At 41.4% G+C, this 25,953-nt stretch overlaps 1 protein-coding gene across 4 annotated transcripts in view; it reads right to left on the reverse strand.

Moving 5' to 3' along the window:
- TMTC2 (transmembrane O-mannosyltransferase targeting cadherins 2) overlaps positions 1–25,064 on the reverse strand; it is an 835,540-nt gene extending 810,476 nt beyond the window's left edge. For 3 of the 4 annotated variants that reach the window (XR_015727148.1, XR_015727149.1, XR_015727150.1), the window contains exon 1: positions 24,245–25,064. Coding sequence is in view for 1 of the 4 variants with exons in the window: in XM_045780076.2 (XP_045636032.1) it covers positions 24,245–24,327 (83 nt within the window). In the remaining 3 variants the exon portion in view is untranslated. The remainder of the gene's footprint in view (positions 1–24,244) is intronic. The other variant, XM_045780076.2, reaches the window with a different exon arrangement.
- Positions 25,065–25,953: the final 889 nt, after the last annotated feature.

The raw sequence follows: 25,953 nt of genomic DNA on the forward strand, positions 1-25,953 counted from the left end.
GCAGAGCAAATGCAGACGCAAGGAATCCTTTTCACGGAATATAATAATATATGAACTTTCTAAACAAGGTTGTGCCCTGCCTGTGTTCAGGTCCCATGAACCAAAAAATAAAACCAAGGCAATACAGAGGAGCAATCCTGTAAAGAGCCTCCCTCGTCTCCATGAGGTAAGACTCAGAGCCCCACTGAGTCATTTATAATATCTAATTTTAGAGTGCCAGATACATGAGAATGTTTTAATCATCCTCTTTTTTTTGTTTGTTTAATTCCTTGTCACTAACACAATTCCTGACTCTAGAAGGAAGGGAGGGAGCAAAGGAGAGCAGAAAGCAGGCAGAAGACATGTTTGGCCATCTTGCCCCTTACCCCAAAGCAGATTAGAAACAGCAAGTTACAAGCGGCAAGAGGAAAATGCTTCACAGACAGTAATCAAGTAACAACCAAAAGACTGGCATAAAAGACCAAATACCTTTTTTTTTTAAGTACAGGAACAATTTTCAAGGTGCCAGGAGCACCCTAACATGCCTTGATATCTTTAAGAGCATTTTTCTATTACAGCCCAGTGAAAACAACAGCTAAAATAAAATATTTATAATGATCCCAACTCCAAACACTTTTTTTTACAATTTTGTTGAGTTTTAGATCATAAAACTCACCCATTTCCAGTGTACCACTCCATGATCTTTAGTAAATTTACTGAGTGTGGGGCAACTAACACCATAATCAGCGTCAGAATATTTCTATAACCCTAATGTTTATTTACATCAACCCCATTCCTACCGCCAGGAAACCACTCACCTGCTCTCTCTCTTGTACAGAGATTTGCCTTTTCTGGGCAGTTCATATAAATGGCATCCAGGATACTCCACCACTTTCTAAATATGTAACTTCAGTGAAGTCACGTAACTTTGCTATGACTCATTTTTCTCACAATAATCATACCTACACCTCACAGAGCTATTATAAGGAATAAATGAGATCATCCATGTGAAGTGCTTAGAACCCAGGCCAGCACACATCAAGTGCACAAAACACTAATTGTAAAGTAGTTAAGACCCTACTCCTGCTGGCTTGTAACCCTACTACAGTTGCTAGACCAATGGAGCCTCAAATTCAACATGTCCAAAACTAAACTCTATCCCTCCCTTCAAGACTGCTATTCTCCTATGTCCCTTCACACAGGAAATACTCTGAGCACCCAGACAGTCATCAGAAAATTAACATTCTTAAACTCTTTCTCATCATTGCCATATTCAATCAGCAGGTTCTAGGGTCCTCTTTACTCCCTTGAGTTTCCTTCCTTCTCTTCATTCCCCCAGCTTTAGTTACAACTCTCAATGTTTCCACTTATTTTGTGCAAAAGCTTCCTACCTGTTCCCTCTGCCTTCCACTGGCTCTCCCTCTAGTCTATCCATCCTACTTTTGTCAGAGGATTCTCTTAAAAGCCTAGCCTGCTCACTTCTCTCCTTCAAGGCTCCCCCTGGCTTTCAGTGGAGGTCCTCAGCTTGTCACCCAGGGCCCAAAGCACACTGCTTTCTACCTTCTGTATTTCCATCTCTGGCTGGTCTCCAGAATACACCCTTGGAATCGGTCATTCTGAACAACGTGTGGTTTTCTGAATGTGTGAGCCAGTCTTTGGGCTTCAAGCAAGCTAGTCAACTGATAGCTTTTCCAAGACTGCCGTTTGCCTTTCTCAAATGGTAGCTCAAGTATCACTCTGTTTACAGAGTTCCTGCACCATCGAGCAGAATTTGGAGGTGCCTCCTCTGTGCAGAGCTAAAAGAGATCATACACAAAAAGAAGCTCTCAAAGTGCCATCAGCTCTGTGAGGCTCAACGAGACACCCCCACTGGGGCCCATGTTCAGCATCACTTGAATCTGGAGGGTCTGAGGAAAGGATGGAGGAGGAGGGAGGTGAGTGGGGGAGGGGAGAGAAGGGGAAAGAGGAAATGGACAGAGGAAGGAGTGACAAGATATGAAAGGACAGGAAGGGAAAAAGATGAAGACACAGATAAAGGGTGCTCTGAAGACAAAACATGAAAAATAAAGAGGAAGAAAGGACAGGACCTACTTCTTGGAGGAAAGGCTTTTCTTTTGGGCATGAGCCTTTAATAAAAATGTGAACCCTTTCTTTTACTCCTACCTGTGGTGATGATAATCATACAATATTTCTCTCTATTTCTCTGTTTCTGAACCACCACCACTCACAGTGTTTCTAGCTCTAATGTGGAGGAAAAATTTACACACTCCCATCTGCTGGAGACAACGTTTCATTTCCTTTCTAAAGCATTCTCCACATTTACTGTCAATCAACCAAGAGCTACTTTTTAGGTTTTCCATCTGTTTTCATTTTTTTCTCTTCTTTCATCAGAATCCATGGAAAACTAGATGTATTTCAATATGCCATAAATATCAAGGATATTTGGGTGAAAGAATCAGAGTTAAAAGAGGTATTAGAGATTATCTAAATCAGCAGTTTCCAACATTTTCTCCATAGACCTCATTAAGTATACCCACTGCACTCAACTCAAGGCCTGGCTTTCCAATAGGTTTTATGCCTACCTTGGTCTTTTCACAATGTATTTTCCCATTTTATTAATCAAAACTCAAAGCTAATAATCAGACTTAATGACCATAAGCTACCCAGTGCTACCCCTAAATTTATAAAATATTGAATCAAATTCCAAGACAAAACAAACAAAATCCCAACGCTTTGTTAGCTTGTATGATCCTGGATTGGATAACTCTAGGTTCTGGGCTTTAACTGAAGTCAATGATGGACTCGCATTATGAACTTCCCTAAGAAGCTCCAAACTTCTTACTCCAAATGAACTCCTCCAGCTTAGAGAGGTGAAAGCCCAATAAATATACCTCTATACTCCTGTTATCCTTATTTTCTGCCTTGTTTCTTCATAGCATCTTAATAAATGCCTTCTCATCCTACCAGGGGTTCTCATCCTGGGATGCACAGAGAATTTAAGGAGCCCATGAACTTGACTGGAAAAAAAAATACATCTTGGCTTTCTCTAGTCCTAAGGAAATTTAGCATTGCCTTTAATTACGAGCAACAGCACACCATGGCAGTGACTTTACCACCAGTAGGAATCACAGATGCTTCTCTATCACAGTAGAGTCAGTGCAAATTTCTCAGAAAAATCATTTATACTCATCACTACTTTGACATCATGACAGCTAATGGATCTGCCACTTGATTTTGTTATTAAATGGATTAATACATTAGAATATATATTACTATAATGAACTGGGGTTTTAGTATTTTGATAACTGTATCTCAGTTTTTGGGTTTCTGTGTGTTTTGTTTTATGCATTCAAGACAATTCCGGGGAAGATATCCATAGGTTTCACCAGCTGGACAAAGGGATCCATGACCCAAAGAAAGCTGCATTAAAAGCACAAGTCATCTCTCTGCTGTGATCTCAAGATGGGGTAAGACAAAGTAAACCCCAGCTGAAGGAAATGTGCAACCTCAAGCAGTTCATGGGGAAAAAACAGGATTCGGACTGAGATGTCCTGAGTGCTCATCTATTCTAATGCTTTAATAGACTGGGGTCAGGAGCCTGAGCCTCAGACACAGACACGTGTGGGTTCAAATCTGATTCATCACTGAATGGCTCAATGGCCTTAAGGCAAGTTACTTAACCTCACAGAGCCCATTTCCTTATTCATAGTAAGTGCTTTATTGGGGTGAGAGGATTAACTAAAAAATATGTAAAAAACTTACTGTACTTTGCACATAATTATTAAAAAGATACAATAATCTATGTCATGCCTAATTATTGTTGTGGAGTTTTTCAGGATACTATTTGTATTTTCATATAGCTATACCCTTTACTAAAACTTCTTGCTGCCAGTAGGATGCCATTCTCCACACAACTCTCAAAATCAGAGGCTACTTTATTCTCAAATGAACCCATGGCCCGGGAAGATCTGAGGCTAGGAGCCAGAGCACCCTCTCCCTGCTCTTGTTTCCATCTTCAGACTCTCATATTGGAAACTTCACTAATAAGTCCATCTTGGAACCTCACCATATTCAGTCACACTACCTCCCCCTCCCTCATTATCTGCAGCTTACTATTTTTTCAATCCACCATTATCCACGCTCGGGACACACGAAAAGCTCTGCAGCCCCAGTTTTGAGGGTCCGCCATCCTAACGACCTGACATTTCCTCCAGGAATCCTTTTCCAGTCTTTCCAAGGTAATCAGATTCCTCCTACAGGCCCCCGCTGTATTTTCTCATACCTCCGCAAAGTGGTCACTGGTGTAGTAAACCAAAATATGTGATGACTGACACGCCGGTTTTTGAGATCCTTGAGACCAGAGAACATACGATTCACCGTTTGCATGCCATTCCACTCACATAGCGCCTGACACATTGGACGCAAACAACACATATAAAGCTGAACTGGATTTCATGCTCATAACAACACTATGAGATCAGGAATTACTGTCCTCTTCAGGGATGAGCAATCCCAGGTTCAGACGAGTCACTGACGGGCCCACTGTAATACTCAGTGCCAGACGGAGAAACTGAAAACCCAACAGCACCCATGAGTCAATGATGCGTCCTACCTGATTCTCATCTCTTCGACAAGAAACACGTCGCCTGTTTCCTCAATTTCTTATTACCCTGGAGAATTAAAATATACACCATCTAAATGCTTCTCTTTTTACATTCATTATTCAATTTATCACATTCATAGTGGTCACAGTTTATTCAGGTCTAGATTGACATACACACAGGTGAGCTGGAAGAGACCTGAAATGGAAATACTGAGCTGCCTAGTAGTGAAATTAGCATCCTCGCAGAAAAAACAACCCAAGCCTAAACTTGTTTACAGCAATCACCGCGGACTAAGCCAAAGAGATAAACTAGGACAGCTGGATCTAAGAGGAGCCGCTGAAAGGGAGATTGTGACGAACTCTGAAACTTCGTGGGAGAAAACAGCACGTCCATGTTGGAAGCCACGTCTTCCTAGATGATAGCTCGAAGTGATCAATGTGATTAGAGTAGAGCCAATAAGATGCCTAGATTCAGACCTGAACCCCTGCCAGAGGGGGACTGTGTCTCAATTGATCACATAGCACCAAGCAAAACCTTTCAACCTGAAAGGTGAGTTGGAAGGCAAGCTTCAATACAAATGCTGATTTTATGGATATGATTTCACATTTCCCTATTACACCCATAAAGTATTTCACTGGTATCAAAATACCTCCAAGCCTTACATAATGTAAGTGCCGCCTGGACACGTTCACATATCACCATATCTCTGGCTCACAGCAACATCAGCAATTCACCACTTGCATATTGAAAGAACTACAGAATTACAACAGGCCCAGAAGTGCTGCCAACAAATTTACTGCCTCTGTGTTATTTGTAAATTGATTGTTTCTTCTTTGGCTTATGGCAAGTAGAGAACTGCATATAGATGCATATAGATTACCTACTACTCATAAAATTCAACATTAGGACTGAACTTTCCCCAAACTCAGAATATTATGATACTCTTTAAACAAGTATTATAATATACATTTGACTTAATGTGTCTCTTCTAGCCTATTTTTTTTTAAAGATTTTATTTATTTATTTGACAGAGAAAGACAGCATGAATGGGGGAAGCAGGCTCCTTGCTCAGCAAGGGGACTCAATCTCAGGACCCTGGATCATGACCTGAGCCAAAGGCAGATGCTTAACTGACTGAACTACCCAGGTGCCCCCTAGCTTTTCTTTTTTTTTTTTTTTTAAATTGATTACACTACCTCCAGGTCACAATCTTTCTACCTAAACATCTGCTTTTATAGAAAATGTTTACTACCTGGTTATGAATTAAGAATTTTTAAGAGGTTCTTATTGAAAATTCAAAATAAGATGATTTTTGGCATTGTTTTTAAGCAGAACAGGTAGCTGTTGGCTAAAATGTACTTCAGTCATTTATCGGGTCTTAGAGTCTCACTGCATATGCATACATAATTATTTTTCAAATTCACTATTGCAAATAATACCAAAGGCAGCATTTACTACTCAATAAGGATTAATCTACATATCATTTTAAATCCACAAGCCAACCTTTGAGCTATATATTTTGAAAAGCCAGGGACTACAATTTTGTAGAACTCACATTTAACCCCATAAGTTAACCCCATAAGTTAACAACATTCCTGAAAAGCATAAAAATCGGCTCCAATCCTACAGGAGGCCATCCTGGTCCTGACACCCATCTTTCAACCTGAGGACGACCGTATCCAAACTGCAACCATCCAACAAATGGGGACTCTCAAAGAGGGCGGAAGATGGCCATCCGGTTCAAAGCAAAAAAAATGTGACTTTTTTCTTTGCCAATAAGAAAAAAAACCTCCCAACCAAGGCAGTGAGTTATTGAACACATCTTATCAAGGGTGCCTCCTGGGGAGCCCAAAGAACAAAAAAGCATCAAGACGAGGCTGTCGACAACCAAGCAATGATGCAGAGTCACTTTGCAAGTGTCAAACCCTCAATCACAGGGGGCGCCTGGGTGGCACAGCGGTTAAGCGTCTGCCTTCCGCTCAGGGCGTGATCCCGGCGTTCTGGGATCGAGCCCCACGTCGGGCTCCTCCACTGGGAGCCTGCTTCTTCCTCTTCCGCTCCCCCTGCTTGTGTTCCCTCTCTCTCTGGCTGTCTCTATCTCTGTCGAATAAGTAAATAAATAAATCTTTAAAAAAAAACAAAAACAAAAAAAAACCTCAATCACAGAAAATCAGGACCAGTGGGCAGAGCACATGAGAAAATGGAGAGCAGAAGAATACCAAACAGCTGCTCGGTGCAGAGCTAGAGCAAGGCAGATACCCACGGGGAGGTCAGCACAACACCTGGAGAGCACAAGGAAGCAGACGCTGAAACAATGTAACAAAGCAGCAGACAGCTGGCCAACAACTGCTTGGAAACACAGGCTTGGGGCGACCCAGGCAGGCGGGGGCCAGGTCTCCAAACAGCTACACAAGCATCCCAGAGGCCTCCACTCTGCTAGCAAGCAGCAGGCACTTCTGCAGGCCAAACAGGACTGCTGGGGCTCGGGGCAGGGGCAGAAAGCACCAGCACACAAAGACCCATGGTTGCAAGAAAGCCACAGCTCACCAACACGCTCAGGATCCGGGCACTAGTGAAGTCGAAGCCTGTCACCATCGTGGAGATGTGGGGTCCGTGCCATGGTTGGACAAAAGTCACCTGACAGGGCTTCCTCTAGTGCCATCTCAGGGAAAGTCAGTACGATTTTACATCAGTAAGTCTGACCTCGAGCTGTAACTCTAACAGTTGTATCTTACACCTAAGTTTCCCAACCAACATCAGGGAACCCCGGAGAGTGGCCAGATGTGCTCTCGGGGATCAGTAAGATTGCTAGAGGAATTTTAAGTGTATGTGTTTCTATTTAGATTGGGGGTGGTGAACTCTTTCAGGTAAGGGCCAGATAGGAAATATTTTAGGCTTTGCGAGCCCCAAGGTCCCTGTCACAACTGCTCAACTCTGCCACTCATAAAGAGAAAGCAGCCATAGATAATACACACACAAGTGGGTATGGCTGTTTAAAAAACAGGCCATGGGATGGATTTGGCCCATAGGCCTTAGTGCCCACTCCTGATTCAGATGATAATTCAGAATCCACACACGTAGAGCTACACAAATGTTCTACCCCCTATGAGTGACCACCTCATCACTGTGCGAGGCCACGTGACTTCTGAGACTGCATTTATCATCTGGTTGGCACCCGAGAGTGCTACTCAAATATTCAAGGGTAGTGAGGATAGAATGGAAGTGGACATCTCAGGTTCCATGATCTGTGGTCTCCCCCTGTTCCCAGAATACTTTGCCCTTCCTTCTAACGGAGCCCCTTTCCCTATGGTGAACCTATTGGTGTGACACAGGAAAACCTGCCCTCTCTCTATTCCCATGCCAGACCATAGGTTCAGGCACGTGACTCGACCTGGCCAAAGCACCCCAAAGACTAGCAACTGTGCCTCATGCATGAGCTTGTAACCTGAGTCAGGCAATTAAGGTCCTTCCTGGAGCATTCCTGGGAGAACTAGGGGAGAGAGTTTAGGTTGCCACTGGCCACGGTAACCATGATGACCAGACAAAGAGATGAAAAAAATGAAGCCTCATAACCTCAACAGGTCTCTTGGGTTCAGACAAGCAAAAGGACTGTCCCTGAACTGGGCATCTGACATCTACAGCCAAGACTCCTTATTATCGAAATCCATAATATGCCAAGAAAATAAAGGCCCAGTAACATGTTAGCAACAATTCAGGCCAAGCTCTGCAGCCTCCACACTCAGAACATGTTGTGAGCAGAGACGTTCTCATATCTCATGTCTCCTCTTACTCATGGAAGAAAGTAGGCACATCCTGCCACCTCCCTTCACCCCGAGCTGATCTACTGGGGTTTCCTTTCTTCCCACTTGCACAAGACAGAAACCCGCTCACCCTCCCTCCACATTCAGCTACTCACACCAAGTGAGACCAATTTTTTCTTCACCTTTCCATTTCTAATACCCTCAAATTTCTTTTTCACCTCTGTCCTTAACTTATAGTAACACTCACCATCAGTGCGAATACAAGTCCTCCAATATAATCCTGTATCGCCTATATAAACCTATAGAGCCTGTATGATCCTATAAATGGACACTCTTCTGGGTCTCCCTGCTTCGGATTTCACCTACTTCAGACAATTCTCAGAATGTTATCTTGGAACACAAGGCCCATGGTGATCCAGCTGCTGGCTACTTCACCCATTCATCTTTCCCTTCTCCCTCTCCCTACCCTCTCCTCTGGCTTTATGCCCTACTCTTTGGGCACTATGCCTTCCCTTCCTGTACATTTTTTCCCAAATTCTCCTCCGTCTCTCTCATCTTTATCAACTTAATTTGACTTTTTCTTCAGCAGTCAGTCCTCACAATTGCCTCCCCCCTAGCCTGGGTCAAGTACCCCTCTTGCGTACTCACTCAGAAGCGTAAGCATGTCTCTATTTTAGAGACACTGTCTGTTTACTTGGTCTCTCCACCAGACTCTAAGCAAATTGAGATGATGGACAACGTCTTCTCCTGGGTCGGTGCCCCCAAGATTTAACAGGTTGCTGACACAGCTAAGCATTTACAAACACTCGCTAAAGGAATACAGTGGTGACAGGCGCCGAAAGCATCCCACACCCGATGCGTTCTTGGGAGACCGTGCATTTCTACATAAGAATGACTTACCAGTTTTAAATCAAAGGCTAGTGTCTATTTGAGATGATTTCCTGAATTTAAAATAAACCTCATTCAAATCTCTCTCCCAAACTTTGAATAGAATTACCATAATTTTACACTATAATTTGCAGAAATCAGACTACTTAAATGGTAAACACACCCTTACAGCTCTTCTCTTTCCATCACTTCTAGTAACAAGAACCAGTTCTGGCCTCAGAATATACAACAAAACAATTTACAATGGGATTATTAAATATTATTAAGTCTTTTGGTTGACATGGTAGAAAGACAATTATCTCCTTATCATGTTTGTTGCTTTCTTAATTTCCACTCATCTTCTTTTTCTGATATCGAGGCTGATACAGAACAGAAGTTAGTTTGTGAAGAGTGCCAATGAGTTAGCAACCAATGTGATTTTCTGGGGGGAAAAAATCCTTAAAATATAAATAATTTTCAAAAAACGTACAATTAATTTTCTTTATTTGAACCAAACCCAATAATATTTTACAAAAGAAATCATCCATCAGCTTCCATTTACTCAAAATTTTGAGAGAGACTACTATTCCAGTTTTCAATATAATTATAGCCGCAGTGTTAACTTTGGCCTATTTCTACCAATTTCAGTCTGTTCGGGTAAACTCTTCCCGAACACACAAACAGCTTGCAGACATACACAAAAGATTTTCTTCAAACACAGTAGGTAAGCTGCATGCAAAGCATTTACTCTATTTTTATATAGACTTCCAAAGATGCTAAAGAAAAAACATTCAGACCAAGTTCTGGTTTGTGTTTAAGTTCATATTCAAGTTTAGAGTAAATAAGGTTTCTTGTCAAATCTTATGATTTACAAGAAATCTTTGAACTTCATTTTCAACCAGTTTTCATAAACAATGACGACACAAAAAGAAATAGGAATGAAAATTTAAACTTAAGATTAAGCTTAGTATTAAAAACAATTTTAACTTTTAAATACCACCCATGGCCCACCTTAAATCCACAAGGTTTGTGGTATATATTTATAAACTGCCCAATTTAAACATTAAACTTACCCAATTCTTTCAGGCTTCAGTTTGAAAAATAAACCCAACTCTCTCCCTCAAATAATGAATTCTCAGAATTCAAATGTCAAGTGTACAAAGATGAGCTATTTACTATAATGATAGCGTTTTTAAAATATAAACAAGCTGCTATTTTATAATATACATCAAAAATTCAGCATGTGATCAAAATATATCACAGAATTTTTCTGAAAAACACCATAGAGTTATTTCCACAAATAGTTACATTCTGAGGATTTCCATTCCTAAGAATTTGTCTTGATTCCACCTCGAAAAGCTGGCGATCACGTGCTGCTTTGGTTCCAACTCACAAAGACACCAATCAAAACTACCCATCTTCTGGCGCACCTGGTGGCTCAGCCCTTAAGCGTCTGCCTTTGGCTCAGGTCATGATCCCAGGGTCCTGGGATCAAGCAGCATCAGGCTCCCTGCTCAGCAGGAAGCCTGCTTCTCCCTCTTCTACTCCCCTTGCTTGTGTTCCCTCTCTCACTGTCTCTCTCTGTCAAATAAATAAATAAAATCTTTAAAAAATAAAAAATAAAAAAATAAAATAACAAAAAACTACCCATCTTCTACTGTAGCACCACGGTTTTTCCCCCACAAAGTTCATCCCAACTTCCCCATAATGTTCCCCTCTATACCATAAAGGAAAGCACTATATCATAAGCAAGAAAGGGGCAAAACCTTCAAGTCAACTTCTGTCAAATCCATTCACTTACAGGAATATCCTACTTCATAGTATATTATCCTCCCTTCATAAAAGATACCCCACACCTTCCCATCTAACCCTCACCCCGGAGAAATCCAAATGCTAGTCTTGTTTAGTCCTAAAAATCAGCAGCTGAGGCATGTTTAATAAGGTCTTGAATTATCGGTTTCTTGTACTAATTTTAAATTACTTCCAGAGAGTTGAGGGCTATCCTACAAAAACCATTTGTTATTTTCCTTTAATAAATTAAAACAGCATGACTGATTCTTTTTAACCCATCAGTAACAGAATCTGGTTTATTAAAACACTGAGTGAATTTTCACCTGAATATTCTAAAAATGTTGCAAGGAACAGATGTGCACTAGAGAAAACTAGGCTGCTATCCAGCAAGAACCAAAAGTGTTCTCCTTTTTAGGAGCTTGCCACTTGCTGTTAGAATTTAGTTATCAATAGGAACAGGGTAAACATTCCAACTGAGAATAAAGTAACAGAGAAGACATCAAAAGATGATTATGGCTGAGGTAAAAACTTCTCTGGTTGATACAGTCTGTTGTACTCATGTCCCTCATTTTCCACTGTATATGTACCAATTGGGCGAACGTTTTACTTAGCACATTATTAATTACCCAAAATAGCCGATTTCAAATATATTTCTTAGGCAAATGAACACAAATCCATAACCCTAGAATTATGGCCAGTTTTAAGCTGGAAGCAACCCTGGGGAATCATTACAGCCATAACCTGACATTAACGAGAAAGCTGTGTTATCAATATGGTAAACCTTCAATATACTTAGCTTACCTGTGTTTTTTTTGGGGGGGGGTCTTTATCTAAGAGGAAAAAAAAGGAAAGCAAGATATATTATTAGTGTTATAAGGTTTTATGTTCTCTTTATATAGGGAACCCCTAGAAAAATGTTAAGCAAACATGTGAAAGATCTGTTTCAATCAGGAGATCGATCGATATTCTTAAATGCAGACCCACCTATAAGTAAATTAATGCAAGTAGTAGGTCCTGGTAAGAGAGTAAGTTTGTGAGAGAAAGAATAACAAGCTTCCCAGAAAAGGTTTCAAAAAACAATGAGCTTTTATGTCCAATTTTGCTCACTACAAAACAAAACATATATAAGTATTTCTGGGATTCGGGCTAACTCTCAGTTCAACATAATCTTTCACAGTATACCTGAAAACAATTCCATATTTTCATTGTTTAAGATTTTTTCATTGTCTAAGATACACATCATAGAGTGGGTCAGTTCTTATAAGATGCTAAGAAATTATAATTTTGCATATGCTCCTATGCACAGTATCATCAAATTTAAAGAAGAATATCAATTTTGACGAAAAAGATGGAAGCCATCATAGTTCCCTTTTTCATATGTGCTTTTAATTGCGTATATACTACAGACATTTTATCAGCAAAATTTACATGTGTGCATGCATGTACGCACGTGCACACGTATAATGGTTAAGTTTCAACGTCATTTTTCCAAACTTCTAACTTGAGAAGAAAACTAAATTCTAAACTTCATAGTGAATTTAATATAGTTGACTGAACCCTTTCAGTTATCCTACATCTATTTGAAACGCTAAATGAAAGATGACTAAAATAAGTTTAAATGCTCAATATTTGCTTTTAAGAGAAGTCCCCTAATGGTCTACGCTATTTCCAGAGGTTATTATATAGTGATTTTCAACTATCAGCAACAGAGCTAATGAATAAGTTCTCGATTAAGAGAATGATTTATTACGTATCTTAAACAACACCAGATACCGCCAGGCACTTCATATAACTTCCTTCATTAAATTCTTCCAACAACTGTATCAAGTAGGCATTGCTACCCTCGTTCTGTAGAACAGGGAGCAGAGGCTCAAAGAGTTCAGTAACAATCAAAATTATACAATTAACAAGTAATCGTTCTGGGATTAGACTATCTGACTCCAAAGTTTTTGTGGTCTTCTTACTTTTGCCACCCTGTTGCTTGGAAAGATCTAAAAGAAAGAGTTTCTAATTAGTTACAAAAATGTGTCACCAGGTTTAGATCAGATGCTGCTATCCAGCACATGTACTGAACGTCCTTACTGCAAAGTCTCAAGACGTCCCGGATTAACACAAACACTTCAATGCAGGAAAACTTTGGCTTATCTGACATACAGCTTTCCTAATCACCGGGCCACCAGAAGGGCTCTGAATCTGAACATATTCCCGAAAGAAAAAGGGCTGTCATTGAGGAGGGAGACCATGAGGACCCAGTAATAATACCGCCTGCCAAGCAGAACCAAAGTACCAAAGATTATTTACACCCGATGCACTGTAATTGGTCCTTTTACTCTGCAGAAGGAAAGAAGTGTTCAGATTGGCCAGAATGTCTATTCAAAGTAAGCCTCCATGCACAGAGACCAGAAACATGGGAAAAGCAGCAGAAAAGAAATACAGGAGAGCAAAAACGGCTTCTGCGGTGAGACTAGGGACTGCTCACCAAAAGGGTGGACAGAGATGAGAAGCAGCGATGGGGCGTTCAGGCGGCAACAGAAGCTGGGACAGCAGGAGCTCAATCACTGACTCCGAGTGGAAAAGTTAGCAACAACATGGAACGGGACACAGCTCTGTTCTCGGAGGCTAACGCACAGTGATACCGCGCTCATTCGCCTTATGGTCCAACAGTGTTCCTCTATGTCGAAGGGTATAACCACCTAGCTTTTTAAAACACACAGAGAATGTTCGTCATACTACTTTACTTCATCCTCACTCTGTGGTCACCATTGTTATTTTCACTTCCTGATCCGTTATAAGACAGTCTGAGAGCACGGAAGAGCTCAATACAGTGGTACGAGCAAGACTGCAATTCTAGTCTTTTCTCTCGGCCAATGTTCCTCCATGACACCGCTTCTAGCGCACCGCGCAGTATTTTAAAAAGAAAGGGATAATCATTACCTATTTTAGAACAAGTTCTTTAAAAAGATGTCTATTAGGGGTGCCTCGGTGTTTCAGTGTTAAGCGTCTGCCTTCAGCTCAGGGCGTGATCCCAGAGTCCTGGGATCGAGCCCCACATGAGGCTCCTCTGCTGGGAGCCTGCTTCTTCCTCTCCCACTCTCCCTGCTTGTGTTTCCTCTCTCGCTGGCTGTCTCTCCATCAAATAAATAAATAAAATCTTTAAAAAAAAAAAGATATCTATCAGTAGGAAGTTAAAACTTCAGATAAATAGGGCAGTTGCCTACCCAGAAAGCCCCCAAAAGTGCCCAAAGGCTAAGGCCTAAGGTACCAGGTTAAAAAAATGACATGAGTCCAAGCATTTCTAATCCTACGTACATACCCCAGTGCCTGAATATCACTAAGAAATCATTATCTTCCCTACTCTTAGCTGCCTCAACACCTATTTCTTGCTGCTTGCCTAAAGTCTGTAAAGTCTTCATGCAATGTGAGCCGAGTTTCCTTACAAGGGATTATTCCACAGAAGGACAAACCAATAAAGGCACTGACTACAGAGACTCAATGTAGGCATCAGTATTTGTCAAGTCCAAAGCCTAAGGCAACTGCATATCAGTTTATTTGTCAAAATCAGAATCCAACATCTGTCTCCCCAGTACTGTTACAAAGAAGATGATATTGTAATACAAGATGGTGACAGATATTTCAATAGAGATCATCTCCTAGAATTTCAACAGGCTCTCTACCTTTTCAAAATCTACACAATACCTCAAATCCATCTGATCAATTTAAAGAAGATGTCGTGACTGAACAAATGTGAAAACCAAACATAAAGATTAAATAAGATGGCCAAGCTCACACACAGAGAACAGGCAATCTTATGCCATCCAGGAATTTAGGCAGTCTTTCCAAATGTCTGTGAAACACACCAAGCTGATGTAATACATTTAAATGAAATAGAGCCTTATGACTCAAGGTGTGGTCCAGGAACCAGCATCGGCTGGAGCACCTGCGAAAGACAGAAATGTACTCTGAGGCCCACTCCAGGCAGAACCTGCATTTTTTTAAATCTATTTTTCCTTTCTTAAAGTTTTTATTTTAATCCCAGTTAGTTAATATATAGTGCAATATTAGTTTCAGGTGTCCAATACAGTGATTCAACAGTTCCATACAACCCCCGGTACTCATCATAACAAGTGCCCTCCTTAATCCCCATCACCTATTTCACTCCTACCCCTCCTCCACCCCACCCCCTCTGGTCACCATCCATTTGTTCTCTATAAGTTAAGAGTCTGTTTCTTGATTTGTCTCAGAACGTACATTTTCACAGCCCAGGTGATGTGCTGGTAGATGGAAGTTTGGGAAGCACTCTTCTAGAAATATATACATATATCTGGATGGAAAGAGATCCAACAAGAGGCCCAGCTCACAAATGTTGCTTTAGGAGAATCAAAGTGATCCATCAGACTCCAAGAAACTAGAGATTTAAACTGCATTTTAAAAGAGTTTCTAAAAGGCAATCATCCATATCAAAGAACGAAGACAGGGAGGAAGTTATGAGAATAGCAGGTCTAAAACCCCCTCGCCTGTCATGGGCATCCTCAATCCTGTCAGGCATGAATTCAAAATTATCTACTCAATACTCTCTCCTAGAAATGGTTTACACTTTTTATGTTGATGACATACAAGAGGTTTAAAACAGTGAAATTTCATTTTCTGTTCAACATGGAACAAATGCCAAACCGTTTTTAAAAGAAAAAATACAAAGACTCTTAAATATAGGGGAGGAGGAACCAAAACTAGAAATCATTTCTAATGGGATATTTTAAATAAAAGACTAGATATTTGTGGCAAAGTATAGTTGGTAATTTCAGGCTACGCACTGGTGTCTTTCATAGATTCTCTCAGAATCTCAAATTCACATTTTCTTTGCTAAATCAGTACATTACCCTGTAACAGTTGGTTAAAGTATAAAACCTTCTTTCTTTAATATAAATTCAGTGACACAATTCAGCACCATTTTTTTTCAATAGACTAACCTTCCTATTTTAAATGAGGTTTACCAAATGAATTCAGGTATACCAGTTTTTCACATCAGCTATAAATAATTGCCTCCCTCTAAAGGGCCTATTTCTGCAAATAAAAATGTCTTTTTGCCTGATTAAACTTCTTCATCATCTGAGAACTTTTCTTCTGCAAATTTGTAGTTGGAAAATTTGTCATTAGAAGCTTGCTTTGTCAAAACGAGCTCTTTTCAACGGCTTTGAGAGAACAGTCCTATAGTTAATTATTTGGAGGAGGAGGGGAACGTCCTATTCTAAAATAAGTACACTTGACAAAATATTTGGACCCAAGCATTCCACCTTCAGACTTAAGACATCTTTTACAATCCAAGGCAGCAGGCTCAGTATTTAAAATACCTTTAAAACCCCAAAGATAGGAAGGCTAAAGTAGCCAAGAGACAGTTTATAAAACAATGAGAAAGGTCCCCAGATGAACGTTTCAGCTACGAGCCCTACCTCAACAGCCACTTCTCCCAAATGGCTCTGTAATGACAAGTGTCTTCTCCAAGCTAAGAAAAGTGGTCAAGCCTACCAATGCAATCTTTATAGCCACCACCTAAGTCACCTCCCGTTGAAGACACAGTTTGCAGGGATATCACTTCAACAAGCACTGACATTGTAAGGAATTGAACTACTGACTTTCATTATTAATCCAAGAGATGCCACTAACAGAAAAGAGCAGGGCAGACCTGCCTTCATTGTGTAACAAATTGGAAATTAACAAAAACAGGATGGTTACTTTTCCCATAGTGTTTTCACTTATCTGCCTCTCTCATAGACTAGTTTTATCATCTAGGGTCTATAATAGAAATTCAATAATAATATGCTTTATAACAATGCCCTAAACATAGGCATCTAACCCAACTAAGAGATGAAAGCAAAAACAAACAGCAAGGCTATGGTCTGCACCCTTTCAGTCTGTTAATAGAATACTTACAAGCAATTCAAAAAAGAAAACAGAATTTCATAAGACACAGCTGTAAAAAATTTTACTAAAATTACTTATCTTTCTTTTTTTTTAAAAATCTTATTTTATAAACTTGTGAACTGCACTTAAAATTAATAACCAAAGAATTCCAAGAATGCAGGCTTATATGGGTTGCCATTCTTCCCACTGGATTTTTAAACAATGCTGAAACATGGCTGTTTGAAATACTTCAGTACCATCATTTAACACCGTTCAAAATGTCAAGAGCCGTATTGTGCCCCAGTGGCCACTCTTCGGCAAATAACACATCCTTTGAAGTTAAAATACTCCTAAATGATGCCAAGTGAGAATTTCTAGGAGAGTACCGTCAAAACTTTCTACTTCTAAAGAAATCAATAATCTGGAAACACAGTTAGGGAAAAAACACTTTATCAAAACTTGCGATTTTTTTCAGTTTCGAACGTCAGTAAATCTCTTCACCCCATGGCATTATTTTTTTATACATTGTTTCCTAATGAAATCACAATCATAAGCCTGTAGTGAACTTGTTGGGTTTTTTTTTTTCACATGATGTTTCCATGGAATAATGACACATTTATTATAATAAATGCCACAGAAATGAAGGGTAATCATCAAAGACAAAGGGATCTGACAGAAGCCTTTCACTTGGCCACCACACCTAGCACACAGCTGCTATTTGCAAGGGCACTGATGTATGTCTCACTTGACACATCATGTAATTTAGTCAACCTCCTTGTCTATGACTCCATGCTGTGCCACACTTCATACCCTGCCTCAGTCTGATATCACACAATGCCCCAGCAAAGAAATCAAGAAACCAAAGCTTACATCAAATTATCACAAGCCAAACAGCATCTCCTCTACCAAATACCAAGGTACTCTTAAAACATGCTGTAGCACTGGCCTCAAGCAACGTGGCATGCATATTAGTAATTTCATTTAATCCCACAATAAAATGGAATCTAAAGGTGAAGTTAGAATTTTTAGTTCTAATCTTGTTTCCATATTAATTTTTTAGACCTGAGCAAATGAAGATCTCTCTCTGTTCATCTCATCTTTAAAACAATCACTTCTAATTGTTCAAATTAACAGCACCTTAAGAAATGCCCTTAAAGAAAATAAATTACTCTAAAAATAGGAGAGCAACTTTTCATGTGGCATCTTGAAAACATATCATTTCAGTGTTCCCACCTTCAAAATTTTCCTGAGTGGATAGGCTTACTTAATTCTTCCCTATTTAGCTGTAACAGAAAAAAAAAAAAAAAGTCATAGTTGAACCCCAACCTGTAATCCCAAAAAGTTTCTAAAAGGCTGAAATGAACATTTATACCTTTGATTCTAGGAAACCCTGAGTACCAGAGAAACTGACAAATATGATTGAAAAGTTAAACTGTCAGAGGAGGAAAAGAGATCAATAGAAATCTGATAGTGCTGCATCTTGATGGAATTATCTGCCTAGAAAATACAGCCAAAAAAAAAAATCTCTAAGGCGAAAGCCTTCAATTCCTATGACCAGTCGAGGCAAATCTAGTTAACGCAAAGTGCTCAACCACTGTTCTCCTCTAAGGAAAACAACTCATCTGGACAAACAGGAAGGACACAATTGGGGAGCTTCCATGTGCATGAACACAGTGCCAGTGAGCACCAGACCAGTAACAAGGCCAGGTCAAACCACCTACCATGGACCCTCAGCACTGCTGTTCTGGGAAAGAAGCCAATGGAGTCCCAATATAAGTTTTAAAATTATGAATATCAATCAAAATAAACATGACTAAATGCAAGTGAAATTCTGCTAAAGGACAATCTATCAGCATTTTGACAAGTCTATCATCAGACTCCCAGATTCAAATACTTTACAACACCAGCTACAGTACAGGTCAGACAATGACAGAAAGGTAGGGATGCTCTGTTGACAAGGGTGAACAGCTGCCATTTGTATTAATCACCATGCATACAAGACGCTTACGTTTAGGAGTATTCGTAATTAGTGAATCACTGAATGGAGTCATTTATTCCTCAAAAGTACATACAAATCAAATCTTCAAGGAAGCCATCTAGTATCGTGCACACTTACACCTGTAATTGTTCAAGATATGCCTTTTTCATCCCACGAAAAATAGAAAGCACGCAGTTCCTGGTGATATGCCTCTCCCCTTCTTTTTCAACCAGGCTCTAAAGGAGGGCAGCTATTCATAGAGGAGGGGTCTTTACATTCAACAACCCATTTGTCCTTTCCATCAAGGCTGCCATGCAGGTGGCTTCAGTGAAGCCATTAAAGTAGGTACCCAAAGCTGATGTAATATTTAGCTTACAAAAGAAAACCAAAAAATTTAAAAGGTAAATGTTACTGTGTTAAAAGCATATTAAGTGGGAACAATAGTGTGAGAGGTTTATCATTTTTCAGAATGACAAGCGTAAACTTTGTCCTTTCCTAATATCATGAAGGTGCCTGTTCCGGAGGAAATGTACTACCCTTTGCCTATGCTAAACAGCTGTAACGTCATGGGCATTTTAAATAAGTGCTTTTAGCTCACAGAACGGCAACAGAGGGATTCAGAAGACAAACTGTGCTCCTAACACACGTTGTTATAATCCAAAAGGTTCTAGCTAGTTCAGAATTAAGGCATCGGGGAATTCAGTGTTCCCACAGGGGCACATTTGCACTAAAAAACTAAATGCAGATGACAAGACAATGTAAACTAATAATATAACCCCCCAAAATCATACATATATAATATTATTATAATATATGCACTATACACACACACACACACACACACACGAAGACAACTAAGCGATAGATGGCTGGCAAGCCGTCATTTTCCCCATGGCATTTACACATGTCCATTCAGTGCTTGTATTCGGGTCATTTGCTAGGATAAACCCCATGTGACAGGCTCACTGAAAGTAAGGCAAAGTAGTCCATACTGGCTTCACCTAATTTTAATTTACTATCAAGAGATATACTTGTTCGAGCAGCAAAGTGAACCTGTTCTGCATAGATTTGACTAAACTTAGCTAGAAAGTAAAATATCATATTAAAATATTTCATAGACTATAAACTGTAACCACTTGCATATTTTTCAGTGTATCATAAACCTGGAAGGAAATCAGTAAACTAGCACCCTTGTACACACTAACTTCTTGCAATAAAGACCTGAGGAGACAACCTTTGATACAAAGCAAAGTTCTTCTTTATATACCTTGATCTTAGAGTAATTCTTCCTAAACATGATTTTACTAAATACCAAGAATGACATCAATGGTTGAACATACTAGAATTTTAAGATAACAATCCCAGATCGGTCCACTGCAAGTCTGTTAGATTTTTTCAGAGGTAAATTAACAGAGTGACTGATCATTTCATAAAGGATTCTTATCATAACAGGTCAAAACCCAAATGGACAGTAACTTTAAAAGGCCAAGTAGAAGGAACAGCTGAATAAAATTTAGGAAAAAATGGTTTAAAAAAAAAGGTATCATGCCTTAAATCCTTCATTCCTTCATTTTAAATGCTGTTAATCAAAATCTTTACGGCTTTAAATTAACTCATATCTCTATAAAAATAGATTTATATTTATATCCAAATGAGTAACTAAATTAGGAATGCGATAGTAAGAATTTGGGGTAGTTTTGGTTCAAATATAGAAATTTCGGCTGTGGAGTTCTTCCTCCAAATTTCACACAATCGTTGCACAATGAGATAGTTAAGTAACCCAAAGGTCATGCTAACGATCAAGGTTGGGTTGAACAAATGCAAAATGGGCAATAAGGAAAACAATTTTCAAAGTGGCCACAAACCCACTTCCCACTTCCAAAAACTCAAATTACCTTTTTTTAAGTAATGCATGATCTTATTCACCCAAGAATAAAAATATGTATTAGGTGTATCATCTTCTTATTTACTTGTTATATATCGTAAAGGGCTTGCCACCAATTAGGTGATATGTGCAAAATGAAATCAGACTACAAAACAATGGATACGGCGTCCTGCTGCTCTGAAGTAAATGGACTCCTCCTCTAGTGTCATCTCTATGCAAAACTTCGAGTAGTATTTTTAAAGCGGATATAGTGCAAATGATGCAATGTGATCCTCAATAAATATATAAGAGAGCAGAGAACCTGGGATCAGCAAGTTTTTTTTTCCACTGACCTAAACACCAAATTTCTCCAGAAAATGAGAGGGTCCTTCAAAAAGTCACATTCATCATGACTTAAAATTTGGCAAAGACCGTATATTTATCATTCCAATTGTACTCTAACCACAATTTAAGATTCAATACAATCATGCCTAGACTGAAGGCAAGGGGATGAAGGGGGGCATGAAGCTGAAACTTTATATGTTTTTTCATCAGAGATGATGAATTCTACTCTTCTGTTTGTTTCGTCACATCCTAGCCATATTCTTAAGTTTAGCATAAAACACTTGCAAAATATTAAGTTTTACCACAGGGAAATCGATTTTGCTATGAAAAAGTTTCAGATTACCACTTAATCTCAACCAAGCTACATCAAACAGTGAAAGAAATTATAGATATAGTTTACAAAGTAAACTTGATCACTATATTTAAAAGAAATGATAACGTTGAGAAGTACCACAGCATTAATGTTTAAGCTGAAGCAATATAAAGCCCTCCTACAGCAAATGCCAGATTCTTCAGCTAAAATGCAGAGTCTTGATTTAGTTAAGCAAGTCAAGCGTAAGAGCCATCTCCCTCCTTGTGAGCTGCTCCCAGCACTGGCCTCTCTCCTTCTAGAACTCTATTTCACAAAGCTCCTGGGCAGGGGGACTGGAATCCACAGACACAGTTTACACGTTTTAAACTTGAGTCTTTGTCGTCTGAAACGGGGCAGTGGAAGTAAACACGTTATCATCATCCTCCAGTTTCCACTTGACTCCCCAGCTCTCTTCCCGCTCCACATACCAGTGAGTTAGAGGAGGTAGATAAAAAGTATATCCGAAAAGCCACAATTCACAGAGCACCTTGGCACTGAATCACCTGTGCATGCTATGCAGACATCCAGTAAGTTCCACGCTTCTATTAATAGGTATTTCAGAATTTCTAGGATACATAAAAACCAAGCTTGATTCTGCTAAGACTTCAGACTCTAATGAGTATAGGACTACATGTGCAGTTCTGCTACTAAGAAAGTGAGACTAACACACACTTCCAATTTGTAGCAAAGTGCAATTTATATTTACAGGCTCTCAACATCATCATGGTCATATAATGTCCAGATATCATATATTGAGCAAGCTACCAATTAGATACGGACAACTCATCACCTGAGGTTCATCTACACAGCTAAATAAGGAGTCAGGAATTTCGACACTGCAACCCAACCTGTAACATGCCCACCATCAAAGCACAACTAATTTATCGTCTCACACTATTCTCCCCAAGTTACAACGTCCTAACACGACTGACTGATGATTAAAGAACACATAATAAGCATTAAATCTATAGAAAAATGTACATGCAAATTTAGTTTAGTTCATGCCTTCGTCTTTTACAGCATACTTTCTTCTGATATGTACTTTTAGAACTGACCAGCAATAAAGGATAGCATACACCGGGAATGCTTGCTTTATCCCAGTGTTCAACCATACTATACTACAGGAAGTTACTTTTTTTCCCAAGCTCTTTATTCTCAGTTTAAATGATTACTTTTCAAACTGTCCCCAACAGAACCAAGAACTGCCCAGAGTCCTTGAGTTCCTTTTAGTGAAAAGTCACCCATCGTTGGAAGAGCTTTTTCTTCCCATCCCCTAGAAATAGCAGGTGCACAGTAACACAAAAGTGGAAGGAACAGAGCAGCTCACCTCACTCTTACGCAAAGACCATTTATTTCTCAGAGCATGTATCATAACTGCTAAATCTATACACTGTTTAAAAGTTGAGGAAAAGTTTATGTCTAACAGTGGCTCCCTTATCAACCAGTTTCTGACAGACACTACATAAGATACATGAAGAACAGTTTGCTTTATTTCATTGCACCTATTACCAGGGGATTTCATAACAGACATGTGGGTGTAAACCAAGAGTCACGGATTTCAAGCATATATCCACGAACATGCTTTTAGCCGGAGAGTGGGCACACCAGAGAATACAGAAAATGGCTAATTATCACCCAGAGAAGATTCTGCCTTCACCTCCCCTCACTATCAACCACTTTGCTCAAGTTCACTCTCTGCCTTGCCCTGACCCTGGGGATCCATTCACTTTCCATAGCCCAGAGAGGCTGTTGAAAAGCTGTCAAAGTAAATCTGTGCTCACTTTTTGGATGGTTTAATTTCAATGGAGCATGAAACACCCCAGGACGGTTAATAAGTTTAGCCAGGCGTGCTGTTCTCCCTAATATATTTTAATTATGCATCTGTTTTAATTGTAATCAGATTAAGTCACCGGAAAGGCACAAATTGGAATTTCCCCTAATGGCTATTGGAGCTTTTCATCAGTTTCTAAACACTAACAACATTTAAAAAATACGTAGAGACACGAGCACAACTGTGACATTTTCCAGAAATCGATGCAGTTTCTTTGACAACACAGTTTAGGTCTCATTAGCCACCCAAACTAGCCCAAATGCAGAAGACAACTTCAGTCTCTAGGGGCGTCTTCTTCCCCAATTAGCACAAAAGAATCGCTAACGTCTAATGTAAAACTCCCAAACAGAAATGAAAGCCCAGGCTTTTATAAAGTGCTACTCCATCGATTGGTGAGCGAGGCGGGGGGGGGGGGGGACCGGAGAGCCCATCAGCATCATTATCTTGGCTCAAAGTAAAGTACCGTACACGTCAAAAGGGAAAGTTGAAGGAGAGTACGAGTCTCTCCTTACAGTATTTTGGAAACTGTCAAAGGTGTGTTTTTTCCTCGGGAAATAAAAGTGTCCCATCAATAAAAGGAAACGCTACAGGGAAGATCTATTAAGAGGCGGGGAGCGGCTTCCTTCCAGCCCAGACGTAAAATCGCTCAATGTCCACCAACAAACACTTAAGACTTTTTTTTTTTCATTTAATACGTTCATTAACAGTTCCCCCAAATTGCTGCGATTTCCGATAAGAAACTTAAGCGTTCGCCAAGAGCCAATAAGCAAGAGAAAGAACCTGCTGCAAACTAGGAACCCAAACTCCTTCAGACCGCCCAGCGCGCTCGCTTCCCCAGTATTTGCTCTGGGTGTTGTTTACGCGTCTCCTAAACCTTCAGGTGCTGGACCAGTTCCACCAAGACGCACTTCAGCCTTAAAGCGGGAAGCTTCTGAGCCGCCGCGGAGTCCCCATGCAGCCCTCCGACCCCTTACCTGTCATCGTAGCAGAAATCCGCACTCAAGGTGTTGAGATACAAGGCGAGCCCCAGAGCGCTGCTCACCAACTCTGCAATCATCTCTCCACCGCCTTCCCTCCGGCTCGGCTCCCAGCGCGAGGGCAGCAGCGGCAACAAAAAACAGAAGCATCAATCCCCACCTTCCGCCGCCTTCTCCTCCCAGCTTCACTTTTTCCTAGCTCCCCACCCTCTTGTCCCTCCCTTCCTCCCTCGGGTCCTTGCAATCCACCGCTCTCCTCCTCCTCGCGCCCGTCTCCGCAGCCGCTGCGTCCTCTCCGGATGCGGGCTCACACCACGCTCCCCATGCCCAGCGCCCGCGAGCGGCTGGCGGCTTTCGCGCTCCGCGCCCCCCGGCGGATGCACAGGGCTGGTCCTTCGCACGGCTCGCGGCCCCCACCCTAACCCATGGCAGTTCGGGGCGCCCTAGGTGAGGAGTGGGACTCGGAGGAGGTGGAAGAATGCGGGATGGGGGCAGAGGGACTGGACCCAGCAGGGTTCTGGGACCAGCTGGAGGAAGAGAGAGAAAGAGGGGCGGGTGGGAGGGACAAGGCGAACCGCCTCCCCTCGCCGCCTCCCGGGCGCACGGCTCCGGTGCTGCTCGGGCTGACTCCGGCCGCCACAGCGGCTGCCGCTCATTCGCTCTTTATTAGCTCTCTCCCCGCCCCAGCCCCGTTCTCCAGTGAAGTGAGGAGCGGTGGCTGGAGACTCCAGAAGCTCCCGCGTGGGGTTCTCGGCGCGGCCCCCCGCGCCTGCGTGGCCAACCCTCCATCCCGGCTTTGCCCGGCCCCTTTCTCCACCCAGATCCTCCCCTAAGGCTCCTCCCATCCTACCCCCTTGGCTGGGGGCTCCTCCCACCTCCCCCTCGGCCCGAGGCTCCTCCTACCCACCTCCAGCCCTCCTCTTGTTTCTTTCACCTTCGATTTCACTCTGGAAAGCCCTCGGGACCCAAAGGCGACTGCTGGAAAACAGCCCAAAGGCGTTGCTGGAGTGCGCCCTGGGAGGGGGAGCTGCAGGAGAATCGACACCAAGGAGTTCACGGTCGCTCGCGCCGCCGCTGCCTGGCTGCGCCTGGCACCGACTGGATATCAGCCCCAGCGCTGTGTGTGCCAAGCGCTGCCAGGCTAAGTCCGGTCAGCTGGAGGGACTTCTGGGGACCGGGAGAGGAAGAACATGTTTGGCGAGGGCTACAGCCTCGGTTGCCACAAACATTTACGCGACCTCTCACACACGCTCACGGTGCGGGAGCCAGAAAGGGAGCGGGTATTGGAGAGCTTGAGGGGCATCTTAGGAGGGAGAGATTTCAGCTCCGAGCTTACCGTTGTCCCAAATGTCAATAGGAAGATGTATGAGGGGAAAATGTTCCCGCGGTCAGGTTAAAAAGAAAGGACCCCAAAAGAGGAAAGAAACACATACACACACGCAGCAGCTGCGGGGGCCTTTCGAGGTTTCAGGGGGACTCCCAGGCTGACTCTGGCAACAGAGAAGAGACGCCTCTGCAGCCCAGTGCCGCGCTATCCTCAAAACCGAAGAAGGCGGGAAGCTAATGCCCTTTCCTTTCCGCCCGGATGCAGGACTGGATGGAAGGCGTTCAACCTGATAAATTATGGTGTGGAAGAATGGCCTGTGTAGACGAGCTCTGGGTACTAAAGTTGCGAGACCAAAGAGGACCATGGGCTGCCTGCCACA

This window comes from Ursus americanus, chromosome 17 (genome assembly GCF_024610735.1).
Source record: "Ursus americanus isolate L20-20 chromosome 17, mUrsAme1.1.p, whole genome shotgun sequence".
NCBI classification, from domain to species: Eukaryota; Metazoa; Chordata; class Mammalia; order Carnivora; family Ursidae; genus Ursus; species Ursus americanus.